The following is a 14,698-nucleotide window of genomic DNA, read 5'->3' on the forward strand; positions in this document are numbered from 1 at the left end:
GGGAGGTGAGGATGGGGAAAGTGATGATGGGGAGGATGATGGGGGAGGTGATAATGGGGAGGTGATAATGGGGAGGTGAGGATGGTGGAGGTGATGATGAGGGAAGTGATCGTTGGGAAGGTGGTGATGGTGGATGGGAGACGTAATGATGGGGAGGTGATGATGGTGGAGGTGATGATGGGGAGGTAATGATGGGGAGGTGATGATGGTGGAGGTGATGATGGGGAGGTAATGATGGGGAGGTGATGATGGGGGAGTTGATGATGGAGAGGTGATGATGGGGGAAGTGATGATGGGGAGGATGATGGGGGAGGTGATGATGGGGAGGTGATGGCGAAGGGGATGACAGCAGAGGGGGATGATGGCAGTGGTGGTGGAGGAAGAGATAGTAGGGGTACAGGTGATGGTGTGGTAGAATGGATGATGGTAGAGGTGACACTGGCGATCCCATTGTTTGTGCAGTTGGTGACAGGCAGAGGCGAAGGCCATGGTGGCCTTCACAGAGGCGATGCTGAGTGTAGTCTTTGAGTCTGCTGTTCCTGAGAACCTGTTAATATTTTGGTAACGGTAAGACGTATGCTGTCTCTCCTAGCAAATGGCTTTTTCAATGGTAAGGAAACCCCTTTCTAGTTTTACATTGCTAAGATTTTTTTTTTAATTTTATTTTATATGCATTACTGTTTTGCTATGGGTGTCAGGTCCTCTGGAACTGGAGTTGCAGACAACTATGAACTGCCTTTGGGTGCTGGGAACTGAATCTGGGTCCTTTGGAAGAGCAGTCAGTGCTCTTAACCCCTCAGCCATCTCTCCAGCCCCTGATTACTAAGTCTTTGTGTCACCGATGATCACTGTCTAGTTAGGGCCACTATTCCTGTGATGAGACACCGCGACCAAAGCTACTTGGGGAGGAAAGGGTTTATTTCTCTCACAGTTCCCTATGACAGTTCATCATCAGAAGCATTGAGGGCAGGAACTCAGGCAGGGCAGGAGCCTGGAGGCTGGAGCTGGTGCAGAGGCCATGGAGGGTGCTGCTTTATTTATAGAATCCAGGACCAGCAGCTCAGGGATGGCACCGCCCACCATAGGCTGGGCCCTCCCTGTCAATCACTAACTAGGAAAATGCCCTACAGCTAGATCTTATGAGGGAGACGTCTTCCCAGTTGAGGCTCCCTCCTTTCGTGTGACTCCAGCTTGTGTCAAGTTGACGTGAAAGGAGCCAGGACAGCCACTGAAGTCTAGCAAATACTTTCCAGCCTGATTGGAACACGAAGTTTTCCTTCACCATAGGAGGCTGGGTGGACCTGTCCCTGGCAAACTGAATGAGCTGGCTCTGTGAGCACCTACCCTCCTCCTGCTGTCTAGCCTGGTGTCTCCCCGAAGTGCTGACCCTGCAGGGTTAGGAGCTGTGCCTGCAGGCAGGCAGAGCCATCCCTGGGACAGCATCCCTGCACTCCTGCTGGCTCAGCGCTTTCTCCAGCACACTTCTGCGGCTGTTTCCGGCTGGTGGGATCCCAGGGGGACCCGACTTCCCCTGAGTTGTTCCAGACAGAGACATCCTGAGGCTGGGTAAAAATGCCAGTGGCAGACAGGCAGGAGGGGGTCTTGATGCCCTGCCTTCTGCTTACCCACCCCTGCTGCTGGAGGGTTTGGGGAGGGCTTCGAAGGTTGGGGTGAGGGGAGGAGGGGCTGTCTAGGCAGTGGTGGTTGAATCATGATCTGGCCTGTACTGGTTATTGGCTAAAATGAGGACTTTTCCAAGTCTGTGGAGTCTCTTTGCTTGAGCTGGAAGGAAATATGGTTCATGGGATCCAGTTACCTCATCCACTGCAAGTAAGCAGAGAAAGTTGCCGGGGAGGACCCGACAAGCTCTGCCTCCTGGTTTTCCAGGGCCCTTGCTGGAGGAAGGTGAGCCAAAGGTGATGCCTCAGAGGTGATCTCTCGAGAGTGACCAGGCCTGTGTCACCTTAACAGTGGCTACAGGAGCCTGTCTGGAAGGTGGCACCTGGGTGAGACCCATTTGAAGGGGCAGCAACCTTGGGGAGCTCTTGGAAAGATGGCTCCTGAGCTGGGGACGGCAGGTACAAAGATCCTGAGGTACGAATGAACTGGGTGAACTTGCTCTCTCACAAGCAAGCTGTGAGAGAGAGGGAGGGGGAGTTGTTTCATGAAAGGATGAAGCACATTGCTCCTGAGTCCTTCCTTGCAGTGTGGTAAGGAACCACCTTTGGAGGAATGAGCATTTAATAAGCGCCTGTGGCATACTTTGTGTGGGGCACTTTCCAAGTCACCTCACAATACTTTGTGTGGGGCACTTTCCACGTGACTCGCAATACTTTGTGCTGGGCATTTTCCACGTGACCTCGCAATGCTTTGTGAGGGGCACTTTTGATGTGACCTCGCAGTATTGCAAACTATTCTAGCGACATCCAAAGGCGCTGAGTGAATGAAGCTTCGGTGGGTCACACACAGTACAGGCTCAGCTCTGTCCCAGGGGACCCTTAGCTTAGTTAACCTAGGTGTCTCTCTCTCTCTCTCTCTCTCTCTCTCTCTCTCTCTCTCTCTCTCTCTCTCTCTCTCTCTCTCTCATACACACACACACACACACAGATAACCACACCAGCGCTCTGTCCTCCACTTGGCTCCCCTGGAGACTGGGGATGCTTGGAAGGAGACCCAGAGCCCAGAGCTGTCCAAGTCAAACCTGAGAGGAAGCTGTGCTGTGCTGTCTGGAGCCTTTGGAGGTTGAAGTGGATTAGTAGTCCCCTGATGGGGAACACTCTCTGGGGACCCTTCTGTTGTGGGAAAGAGAGCAGAATCCTGGCGCTGAAGGACCAGTGGGGCAGGGTGAGCTGCTCTACCAAGCCCTTTGCCCATAGACAGCAGCTTCGAGGATGCCTGGGATTCCAGCGGCTTAGTCATCAGCGTCTTATCGCCTCTGAGTACAAACTAGAACTCTCTCTGGGAAAAGGAGTCCTGAGCCCAAGAGTGTGAAGGAGCATAGGTCCTGATGCAGGACAACATGGAGGAAGATCAGTCCTAAAGTGCCCCATCATGGGGACTGAGGCCTTGGTTTGGCAACACCTGCTTTTCTCTCCTCTCCTCCCAATTCTGAATTCTTGCCCCACTTCTACAGGAATGGGCAGAGCCCGGGAATACTCTCAAGTGAACACCCTGCTCATGGAATCCATTGGAAAATCAGCTCACTGTAATAATGGAGGCATTGATGATAGTGGTGGTAATGGTGATGATTAAGGTGAAATTGTGTTGATAGCTGTAGAAGGCTAAGGTGGTGATGGTGATGGTGGTGATGGTGAAGGTGGTGATGGTAAGGTGGTGATGGTGAAGGTGATGATGGTGGTGATAGTGGCAATGATGGTGATGGTGATTGTCACAGTTAGCTTTTGTTTGTTTTGCCAATTTTACACAAGCTGGAGTTATCCGAGAAGAGGGAACCACAGTAGAGAAAATGTCTCCAGAAGATTGGCCTGTGGGGTATGATGGCCCACACCTTAATCCCAGCACTCAGGAGGCAGAGGCAGAGAGGCAGAGGGATCCCTGTGAATTTGAGGCCAGCCTGATCTACATAGCAAGTTTCAGGATAGCCAGAGCTACAGATGCTACCCTTTCTCAAAAATCCAAAACCAAACCAAACCAAAACAACAACAAAAACCTGGTCTGTAGGCAAGCCTGTGGGGCATTTTCTTAATTGGTGATTAATATGGGAAGGTCCAGCCCATGGTGGGTGGTGCCAGCTCTGGGCTGGTGGTCCTGGCTGAAAGCAGATTGGTAGCATACACCTTTAATCTCAGCACTGGGGAGGCAGAGTTAGGCGGATCTCTGTGAGTTCAAGGCCAGCCTGGTCTACAGAGTGAATTCCAGGACTTGCTCCAAAGCTACTGAGAAACCCTATCTTGAAAAAAACAAAAATAAAACCAACAAAAACAAACAAATAAATAAACAAACAAAAAACTCATTAGGAACTAAGGCCAAGATTTTATAATGACTGATTAGTCTCTGTGTTGTTAGTTTCAGACTGGTGGTCTCCAGACTATGAGCTATGCATGACTTTCCAGGAGAAAGAGAGAGAAATCGGGCTGAGCAAGTCATAGTGCGCAAGCCAGTACACAGCACTCATCCATGGTCTCTGCTTCAGTTCCTGCCTCAGGTTCCTGCCTTCAGTTCCTGCCTTGACTCCCCTCAGTGATGGATGTGACCTGGAAGTGGAAGCTGAAATAAACTCTTTCCTTCTCAAGTTGCTTTTGGTTGTGGTGTGTTTATCACAGCAATAGAAACCCCAGCTAAGACAGTTGATGGTGCTGGTGGTGATGATGATGATGATGGTAGTGGTAGCATTTGGTTTGCCATTATAAAGTACCACAAACGATGTGTCTTTCACAACTGAATCTTATTTTCTCATAGCCCTAGAGGTAGGAAAGCCCACAAGCAAGGTTCCCGTGGGTTCAGTTTCTGATGTGGCTCTTTCCTGGAACGTAGACAGCCACGCTGTCCTCACCCGGCCTATCCTTTGAGCACGGGAGAGACCCCTTTTTAAAGGCCATCATTCCTCTTGGCCTAGCCTCACATTTGCACAGCTATCTAACCTTGATCGCCACGCCATGCTCTCTCCAGGGACAGTTGCTTCGGAGGTTTTGAGGGAACACAATCCACTGTCCAGCATGAGGATGCTGGGTGTTGGGGTGCTGATGGCTGTGCCAGCGGCGGTGGTGCCTGGCACTGGGGCTTGCTAGATGCCAGGTGTTGTGGAATTTTCTGCTCAAGTGGGAATTAACTCTCACAACAGTCTTGTAGCTTGGGAGCCAGTACTGCCCCAGTCTCCCAGTGAGGGACAAGAGGCTCAGCAAGGTTAAGTCTATGGCTACATTTTTGTTGTAGACAGATCATGGCATAGTTAGGATCAGAACCCAGGCCTCTGATTTCCTTCCAAAGTTGTCCCTAAAGCTCCATGGTTCTGCTTTCAGGCTGCAGGTGGCGGACTGGAGAGCATGATGCGCTGGCAGAGTGTGGTCCAGCCCCTTTCCCCACTTGAGCTTCCTGTGACCCATTGGCCTGAGGCCCTGGGGCAGCACGGGAGGGTCCAAAAATCGCTCTGCACCATCAGCTCCAGAATATTGAGGGTTCTCCTCCCCTCAGGGACTCTTGGGAGTTAGGATGTCTGTGAAGTGAGGCCGGGGGTAGAGGTGTCGAAGATGACCTTCCAAAGACATCTGGGAGGTGGTGAGGGGTGGTGTTCAGCCCCATGGCAGGAAAACTGTGGTGAAGCAAATTTGGCTGTCAAATCATATGACAGGAGTTACTGGTTTACTGCTGCATGGATATCACCAGGAGGATCTGTGAAGTACTGTGTAGTAAGGAGCACCGTGCAGTACCGTGTAGTGCCCTGGAGCACTGTGGAGTGCTGTGGAGTGCCCTGGAGCACTGTGGAGTGCCGTGGAGTGCCCTGGAGCACTTTAGAGTACCGTGTAGTGCCCTGGAGCACTGTAGAGTACTGTGTGGTACTCTGGAGCACTGTAGAGTACGTGTAGTTCCCTGGAGCACTGTGTAGTTCCAGGTAACAACACTGAAGCTGGAAACTTTGATATTATCTTATTATAAAAGAGTAATGGTTCTAATGGTAATAACATTCCTGTGAATAGCAGCAAGAATGATGATGCCAGTGTTCATGGAAACTACAATAACAGATAAGGTCTTTCTGTAAGGGTCTTCCCTGCTGTCCCTTTAAGAGACAAACCACAAACACACTGAAACACACCCACACCCACCTGTCCGCAGAGGCAAGCTGATCTTCAGCTTCTAGTCTGAGTCCCTTCCTTTCCATCTCTCTCTCTTCCCCCCTCTGTCTCTGCCTCTCTCTCTGCTCTTCTTCCTTTTCCCCTTGCCTTCCATAACCCACTAAATAAATATCCAAAAATAAATATCACTCTGCATGGCATGTCTATCTGTCTCAGTCTCTCACCTGCCATGTGGCTTTTTGCCTGCCCCCCCTCCCCCGCCTTTGTGGCCTGCTGTGATCTCGGGACCTGCTGCCCACTACCTGCTGCCACTCAGGGACCTGCAGTGTGGGTTCATGGCCAACTGTCCACTGCCGTCCCTCAGGGACCTGCAGCATTTTACTTAAACCATTACACTTTCTCTGCTGACTCTTGACTAGAGGGATCTTGACCTCAGACCCCTAACTTCACTGTTTCCTTTCTTTGTCTTTTCAGTTCCTAGCACTTCAGATTTTTCTATCCTGAGCTCCTAACTCCAGTGCCTGGTGTACAAAGGGGCTGAAGTGCCATCAGCCATACACTGGTAATCCCTTGGATGACATAGTTACAGTAAGTGAAGGCTAGTGCTTCGTGTGGGTGTTCCAGGTGAAGCCTCTGATGTCCCCAGAGCCACAGCTACCTGCCAGGACAGATAGGGCAAGAACTCAACCAGGGCCAGCTAAGGATGAGTGTTTCATAGTGCAGCTCCCTGCAGCTTGCCAGGAAGAGGGGAAAAACGAAGAGGTCTCACCTTGACTTTCAAAACCAATTATGTGATCCACCCATGTGGTTCATGCCTCTAAATAATCACACACTTGAGAGGCTGAGGCAGGAGGATTTTGAGGCAAACAAACAAAAAACAAAAACAAAAAAACCCCCAAACCCAAACCCTCCAAAGAGCAGACATTGCATGGGAGAGTTACTCCAGGGTTCAGAGATCCACATGGAGACTGTGACAAACCCCTCACTTAGGCTCAGTGAGGGGTACATGGCGCCCAAAGTTGATCTGCCTGTAGAGGGGTGGTCTAGAGGGGTGGACTTAGAGCAAGTTCTAGAAATTGGACATGTTGGGGTTGCACCCGCTCATATTCTCAGGGTTATGCTGTGCTGGCGGCAACTTTTGATGTGTGAATTCAGATGTCAGCTGGGACAGAAGTGCCTCATTTTAAAGTCACAAACAGAGGTGGGGCACTGTGCCACTGCCACAAGCAGGGGACTGAATGGCACAGCAGGACACACCCCGCAGGACAATTTGACACGGCCCCACCCAGGGTCTAATTTGAGATTCTGATGGACTCTGGCCTGTGGTCTCCTCCAGACTGTGGAGGGAGCGAGTGGCCTTTGAAGTTCTGGGCCCTTCCCCAGAACCCAGAGTATTTTAAAATAAAGATGATTTAAGAGTCAGCCCGCATACGCCTGCACAGAAGCCACCATCAGAAAAAGTTTGCTTTTGAAGTTCACTGTGGTAGTGTTCCAGCGTCTTCACTAGAATCAGGGCCTCTCAATGAGCTGTACTGAGCTCAGGGCAGGAGCGGCTGCTATCCCTGCCTGAGCAGACTGTTTTTGTAGACGTGGTCTATGTAGCCCAGGCTGCCCTCAAACTTTTAATCTCCCTTAACCCATGTTAAGTGCTGGGTTTACAGGCAGGTGCCACGCCTGTCTTGAGCAAACTGAGTGCCAGTGCAGTACATGTACCCTTCTGGGAAACAGGAGATGGGCAGGCTCACTGGCAGAACTCACGAGTTTCTTCACTCTACCAGAGTGGCTCACTGGTTACGACACAAAGCCTGTGAGGCCGCTAGCAGAACCGTCTGCCAGAATGAAGCCAGAGCCTGGGCAATAGTTGAAGCTCACCCTGAGGCTGTTCTGCTTGGCCCACAGGGTTAGGCAACACCTCAGCCAGCTTCTTGGGTTAATTTCTGACTTTCACAGACCAGGGGAATTACTGCAGGGACCCTCGAAGCTGTTGTGAGTCGACCACACATCCCAAAGTGCAGTGAAAAGCGCAGACATCCTCTATGCCCCTTCAAAAGCACCAAGTGGCCACTGCTGTCCGGTGTGCTGTCCTCCATCTCAGCCTGGCCTTGGAGAACCCCAAGGGGCTTCAGACAGAACTGGGGGGCGAGTGACAAGAGACAGGCTCACTGGAGAAAACCATCATCTTATATTCTTTTATTATAATATATATATGCAGATCTGTTAAACATACAGTAATAAACTCTATCAAATAACAGAACAAGGCATTCTGCTGGCATCTCCCCACACAGGGTTAGGGAAAATTTGCTGTCACTCTCCGGAGGCTGCCAAAGCTTACGACTTCAGTGCTGATTTCAGTTCCCCGGCCACAACATAAATCAGAACAGACGTTAACTGCACTAAGGACGCAAGTGAGCTGAAAGGAGCGCAGGATTAGGCGTAATCAACAGTGTATTTGCCTGCATTAGAACCGCAATGCAGATGGTGCAGAGTGCCTGTTTCTTGTAGCTTCTCTGGCATGGTGTAAGGGTAGTGGGAAGTAGCTGATGGGAAGCAGCTGCTGTGACCAGCTGGGGCTTCTCCAGGGCTCACTGCTTCTCTGGCTCTTCCTTCTTAGATTCTTGTTTCATTTTGTAATCAGCTAGGGCGGCCTTGATGGCATCTTGTGCCAGCACTGGAAGGCATGGAAAGGTAGATAGCTTCAATTTCTAGACACCGGAGAGGTGGTCTTTATTATTTTATACACTTCTATACATACATCTTTATATGTTTACATATTTTTATAAATACGCATTTAGAGTATCTATGCATGTTTTTTTTACACGGAAGGGGGTTTTCTCCTCCACTATGTGGGTTTAGGGCTCTAACTCAGGCTTGATGACAAGTCTTTAGTGTGGGCCATCTCGCTGGCCTGGGAGGTGGTCTTTTTGTTTGTTTGTTTGTTTGTTTTGAATTTTCGAGACAGGGTTTCTCCGTAGCTTTTTGGTTCCTGTCCTGGAACTAGCTCTTGTAGACCAGGCTGGCCTCGAACTCACAGAGATCCGCCTGCCTCTGCCTCCCGAGTGCTGGGATTAAAGGTGTGCGCCACCACCGCCCGGCTGGGAGGTGGTCTTAAGAAAATAATCTTTTTAAACTGAAGGGTGCTAGAGCTGGGAAGGCCCAAGAGTGTTCTAGCTGGGCACACACAGACTGGGATGGTCACACCTTCCTGGCTGGGATAGTGAGGAGATCTCCAGAAAGCGCCTGTCACCTGGCAAGGACACAACAAAGATCAGGTCCCAGAGTGTGGACTAGAGGTCACAGGAGCTGGCAGAGCTGTCTTAAGCCAAGGACTCTGAAGGCATGGCCTGCACACCACCTCCTGCAGTCCCACACTGGAAGGCTTGTACTGAGAGTCAGGCTATGGGGAAAGTAGAAGCTGGGAGTTGGAAGGGGCAGAAAGGTAACAACCCACAGAGATGAGCACTTGGAAGGCTGAAGGCTGAGGCTTTCCCAGAACTGCTAAACTGTGTATAAGCTCAAGTGGAGAGTGTGATCTCAGGCGGTGTCCCACTCAAAGGGCACCATTAAGATGGTGTTGGGAGTGCTCAGCCTAGCCTCTGATGCACGTGAGCTGTAACTCAGTAAATCCTGACAGCACAGTGAGGTGACATCCTCACTCCTGCTTTCTGGGACACCTAAGAAGATGGAGGGCATCAGATCTGACTGCAGGTTCTGAGCCTCTCGTAGGGCAGTCAGTGCAGTAGGCGGTGTACAATGCCTCACCTGAGGAGATGAGGTGAACAGGGTGGTGAAAGCTATCTCTTGCTCAGCCTATCCGCTATGGTGTGTTAGGAACAGCAGATTCTGAACAAAGGTCCAGGCTCACCTCTGGCCCTCCTACCGCCTCTCCCCAAGCCTCATTTCCTCATCTCTGAGGGGAGCAATGCTGTCCGGTTGGGTGTTCGGTGTGGCTCCAGGTCACAGCGTCTCTTAGCCTGACTTCTTAGAGGTCTGGGCTGTGAGAGCGAACTTCAACCTCCTAAAGGTTACCATGGCAGCCATTCTCTGGGGCCACAGGGTGGGGTCCTAATAGGGAGTTTATGACTCCCAAGAGTCTTAGATGCCTGGCAATGGAGGCAGACTCACTGGAGCAGTGCAGTTTCACGGGGGGAAGGCAGAGCTCCTTGGCGATGTCTGTGTTTTTGATGGTCGAGGCTTCCTCCACCTGAGGTATAGGGAAAGTACAGAGTTTTAGTGAATCTTGCCGAGGGTCGGCAGTGAAAAGGGAAGGCTGTCAGGGGTAACGCCTGCTTAGGATTTCAAAACAAGTACAGGACTGCCACTGTGTACCAAGGGGTCTCCAGCAGGCCCCACCCTCCACGCCCTGCCTGGTTGGGTAAGCAAGAACAAGATGCCTAGGCTGCTTGTGTGGCCTTTGTCTGAGGATGCCTGGGGTCTGAGAGCTCTGAGGGATGACAGGAGGCCATGAGGCGTGGCCTGTACATTAAGGAAAGCCAGTATCTCCCAGGCAGACCTCAAGGTTAGAGAAAGAGACCACTGTCAAAGCTCAGAGCCCTCTAAAGGCCAGGCCCTGGGGGCACGTGCGCAGTCTCATTCCCCCCCCCCTCCCCAGTTCTTTTTTTTTTTTTTTTTTTTATAAAAATATTTATTTATTTATTATGTATACAATATTCTGTCTGTGTGTATGCCTGAAGGCCAGAAGAGGGCGCCAGACCTCTCCACAGATGGTTGTGAGCCACCATGTGGTTGCCGGGAATTGAACTCAGGACCCTTGGAAGAGCAGGCAATGCTCTTAACCACTGAGCCATCTCTCCAGCCCCCCCTCCCCAGTTCTTAACCGCCAACTTCCTTGGTGCCATTTTCTTCCAGAACAAGCTGGCTGGAGAGCTGGCTGACAACTGGATGGGGCCTGGGAGGGTGCAGAGGATGAGCACGTGATTTAAAATGAGATCTCAAGCAGGGCAGGGTGATCTTTAAATTACTGTATAGTTGAGGAAAATCTTCCCACCCCAGTCCTGCCTCTTCCTCCTATGAGCTGGGATTCCAGGCTGGTGTGCCATGCACCACCACACCCAGCTAGTGCAGTGGTTTTGATGCAGCTGGCTCTCAGCAGCCTCAGCTTAGCTGCTAAGGAGAGTGCTGGGAGAGAAAAGGATGCAAAGACTTCACAGTCCTTTCCAGATCCCTTCAGAGGCTCCTGGCCAACCACATGGACCATTGCTCGCCTTAGTTGGCTTCCTTAGCTTTGATTCCTAAACCCCCTCTCAACACAAGTGACTTCTATCAATTTGAATGTGCCTTTCTGGAATCCTATTTGAAGCAGGAGATGGGACGAAATAAACAGGAACTATCACATAGCAAACCTTAAGGACCTTAGGGAAAACCCTCGGTGGTTTCTTTCAGCTCTGCTCAGGTGGAAAGACTGGTGTGGTGATGACCCTCTTTTATTTAGCTGATAACCAAACAGCAGTAATTAACACAAAGCCTTGCAACAAAATGGTCCACAACTCCCAATGTGAGGAACATAACCAGTATTAAACTTTAGAAAAATGGCTTCAAGAAATCAAGTACACTTTTTTTCTTTTTTAGCAAGGTCTTGCTGCATGGCCCAGGCTGACTTTGAACTCGCCGTCTTCATCTTCCTGCTTTTTGCTTTGTGATTTATGACTGGATTCTTCTAGAGCCAAGGTCACAGGGAATTCTGATTTAATTCTATAGTTATTTTGAGACAGACCTCATTATGTAGACTAGGCTGGCCTAAAACACTTGGAAATCCTTCTGAGTGATGAGGTTCAACAATTCCACACAATCTGTGAGCACTCTTACCGTCTTCCCCTTTACCCACTCCGTGGCTAGGGAGCTGGAGGCGATGGCGGAGCCGCAACCAAATGTTTTAAATCTGGCGTCCACAATCTTCCCCTTTTCATCCACCTGAATCTAGAAAAGAAACTGGAGCTAAGAGGTGACCCTGGAACCTCTGGCCCACAGTGAGTGTTCTGCACGAGCCCTGGACTGCTGTGCACACCAGATGCTATGGCATCAATTACTATGTTTTGTTTCAAAGAGCTCAGTCACCGACAGTGAAAGCCGGGGCCCACACAGGCCCAGCTGACAGAGAGGAGCAGGGAAGTGATACCTCTCACCCCACCCTAGCCTGCTGTATATGAATCCTGTTTGCACAAGCCTGTTCACAGCTGCTGCCACTATCAGCAGGCACCAGGAGAGTCTGCAAACAGGGTTTCCATTAATACCTTTCTCTTGGACACTGACCAGTGCTCCATCCTACTGGCCATCAGGGAGACTGCAGTTGAAGCTATGGCTTCCTGCTCAACACATTCCCTTTCTCACTGGGGAGTGCTAGCTCCTGTAGAGTCCTCATTTGGTCAGTGACCTTCACCAAGCCTCCCACTCCCTGAAAGCAGGGCCTACACTGATGCAGACGAGGAAAACGAAGTGATCTCTTTCAGAACAAGACAAGTCTCCACCCTCACCACCCATCTCACAGGACAGAGAAGACGAAAGGTTCTGTGAGCAAATGGTGTTCCTTTTCATCCAGCCAGTACCTGCAATTTCATGACGTCACCACATGCAGGAGCACCCACCAATCCTGTTCCGACATTTTTAGACGTTTTGTCAAGGGACCCCACATTCCTAGGATTCTCGTAATGGTCCACAACCTGAAACAACAGATTAGCAGAATTCACCTCGGCGTTACTGTCTCCCTCGGGTCAGCAATCTGAACGGGACAGAGGTGGGACAAAGTGCAACCCAAACTCTTTTCATCTCCTTCCCAACGACCTTCATCTTGGAGATACTGTCTGAGATAGTGGCAAAACACTGAGTTAGGGTCTTAGCTTCGGGAATTCAACCACAACTGACCATGTGACTCACACACTGATACTAGATTTGGGCTCAACCACCACTTGCGTTTTTACCAAACAAAACACACCGCCTTAAGAGGATTATGTATTTTAAAACTCCAGGAATAAAAACGGCCCCCGATAGAAAATTTCTTCATTAAGTTTCAAGGAGATTGTTATGGAAGAGCCAAGGCCCGGGATTGGTCATTTGTGGCTGTAAACATAAACACAGCGCCACTCTGGGACAGGAGCGCCCCCTGCTGCCACAAAGCTGTCAGCCCGCCCAAATAATGTCAACAAAACACCTTTCCCATGGGGGTTGAAGGCCTGGGCAACCCAAGCAAGAACAAACAGCGATTAAAGTCAGGGACTTTAATCGTATTAGGATTTAATAACCTCGAGCTTTTTTTTTTTTTTTTTTTGGCTGGTTAGCAGGAGGCAACCTAATCTGCCGATTTTGAGTCTAAGCTCTAAGGCCCCACGACGCATCATCTAATTGGTACTTTGGATGTCTCGATCAGCTGTGGTAGTCTTTTGTTTTTCCGAGTGAGTCTCAAGTCAAGGAGCCTTTACGTCCTTAGAAGGTCGGGGCCCGCAAACTACCTACCCTTCTATACTTTGTGCTCCCTGAAAATACACACACAAGTCACCGAGAACCAAAGTTTTATGTTGGTTCGGTGCTTGGCTCGCTTGGAGACCATCAGCCCCTTAGAATAGCGACGCAGTAGGTTTGCACACTAATTCTGCACACACAGGGACGGCCGAAGAGCGCCTTCAGATTTGTCTGTAGGGACAGGCGAGGCGAGGGCCAGTGACTTGTCAAGGCCAAGTGGCAAGGGCAGAGGCCTGGTGGGGACGCTGGGGAGGGCCAGTGAGTCCAGGCCCGCGTGTGTGCTGTCCGCCGGCTGACACACCAGGACCCTCCCTTCTGGGCTGCCAGAGTTGGGACACTGCGAGCGGCGGCCGCGGCATCCTCGGTGGCTGTTTCTGGGCACAGCTGCGGGTCGGGTCACTGTTCAGCGGGGGTAGGCGAGTCGGGGAGAGGCCGGGGAGCCGACCGCTTCTCCCAAGGGTACTCGGCTGGCGCCGGCCGCCCGTCCCCTCGACGGTTCGCGCACCCCCTCGCCCGCCCATACCTTCTTGTGATAGAGCCGAGCTGGGGCTGACAGCTCCCGGGTGGGCAGGCGCGGGCTCCGGAGCAGCAGCGCGGAAACCGCCCTCCTCAGACGGCCGCCTCCAACCGCCGCCATGTTGCCGGCTTGCACCAGCGTCGACCTCGGCGACGTCAAAGAAGGGCGCATGTCGACGTCACCGAGGCTCCGCCCTCGTCGATCTTCTGGCCACGCCCCTAGGGCGTGGCGGTCCGCAGAGCGGGAAGGTCTGAAGCGGTGGGCGAGTTTGTCTGGCTGCTGCAATGGGTGTTGGAGTTGCTCAGGCGTCGCGGGGGCGCTCAAGGGCGCTCGGACCCAGGCATACTAGGGATTCGAACTTGCATAAGTTTCAGTTCTCCATGTTCTGGCTGTGTGGCTCAGGAAACGGGTTCTCTTTACTAATTCAAATACAACCCTTTCATCTGTGGAACAAATACATATTGAGTGTACACTAGGTGTCACTACAGAATCTTGGGAGTCCCGAGGGAAGCAAAGCGGACACGATTCTTGCCTCGTTAACCTTGCTAGTGAAGGACAAAGGCAGTCGGCCAAATAGCAATGATTTTCTATTCAAGAGCGAGAATTATAAGAAGGAAACCAACACCATGCTTTGAGGCATGTATATGTCGAGATACACACACACACACACACATACACACACATTCCGAGGCATGGTGTTTTATACATGTATATATATACATGGACTTATATACCCATGTATAAAATATTCAGTTTTATGACAGTGTATGGCATTCCTAAACAATACTTACTGTAGCTTATAACACTATGAACCCAAAAGTCACAAAATGCCCGGGATTAGCACCTCTTAGGTACTAGACTTTACAAAAAGGGGAGTGTAGTATAGTGTGCATGCGACAGGAGAGGAAGCTTTATTTTTCGGTAATTTTCTCAGTGATGCATTCGATCGCACCTGCGGCTC

At 50.8% G+C, this 14,698-nt stretch overlaps 1 protein-coding gene and 1 long non-coding RNA gene across 2 annotated transcripts; one reads left to right on the forward strand and one right to left on the reverse strand.

Moving 5' to 3' along the window:
• Positions 1-1,501: 1,501 nt before the first annotated feature.
• On the forward strand, positions 1,502-4,191 carry LOC126488025 (uncharacterized). The gene is made up of 3 exons (XR_007588562.1): positions 1,502-1,566; positions 1,888-2,094; positions 4,027-4,191. It is a non-coding gene; the product is annotated as an uncharacterized lncRNA (long non-coding RNA).
• Positions 4,192-7,925: 3,734 nt separating this feature from the next.
• Positions 7,926-13,908, reverse strand: Iscu (iron-sulfur cluster assembly enzyme). The gene is made up of 5 exons (XM_050121154.1): positions 13,744-13,908; positions 12,311-12,424; positions 11,574-11,684; positions 9,873-9,951; positions 7,926-8,418 (listed from the first exon to the last, which is right to left on the reverse strand). Exons 1-5 carry the CDS (start codon positions 13,906-13,908, stop codon positions 8,333-8,335), a joined length of 555 nt encoding a protein of 184 aa, XP_049977111.1. The 3' UTR covers positions 7,926-8,332.
• Positions 13,909-14,698: the final 790 nt, after the last annotated feature.

Source organism: Alexandromys fortis, unplaced genomic scaffold (assembly GCF_014885135.2).
Source record: "Alexandromys fortis isolate MF-2015 unplaced genomic scaffold, M_Fortis_MF-2015_v1.1 scaffold_197, whole genome shotgun sequence".
NCBI classification, from domain to species: Eukaryota; Metazoa; Chordata; class Mammalia; order Rodentia; family Cricetidae; genus Alexandromys; species Alexandromys fortis.

Excerpts from the sequence above, each read along its gene's own strand:
- Iscu (XM_050121154.1), bottom strand. The coding sequence starts at position 13,908 with ATGCGCCCTTCTTTGACGTCGCCGAGGTCGACGCTGGTGCAAGCCGGC. Across the intron at positions 9,952-11,573 it reads AGTGGGTAAAGGGGAAGACG|GTGGAGGAAGCCTCGACCAT; the intron begins GTAAGAGTGCTC and ends CCTATACCTCAG. Across the intron at positions 8,419-9,872 it reads CGTGAAACTGCACTGCTCCA|TGCTGGCACAAGATGCCATC; the intron begins GTGAGTCTGCCT and ends CATGCCTTCCAG.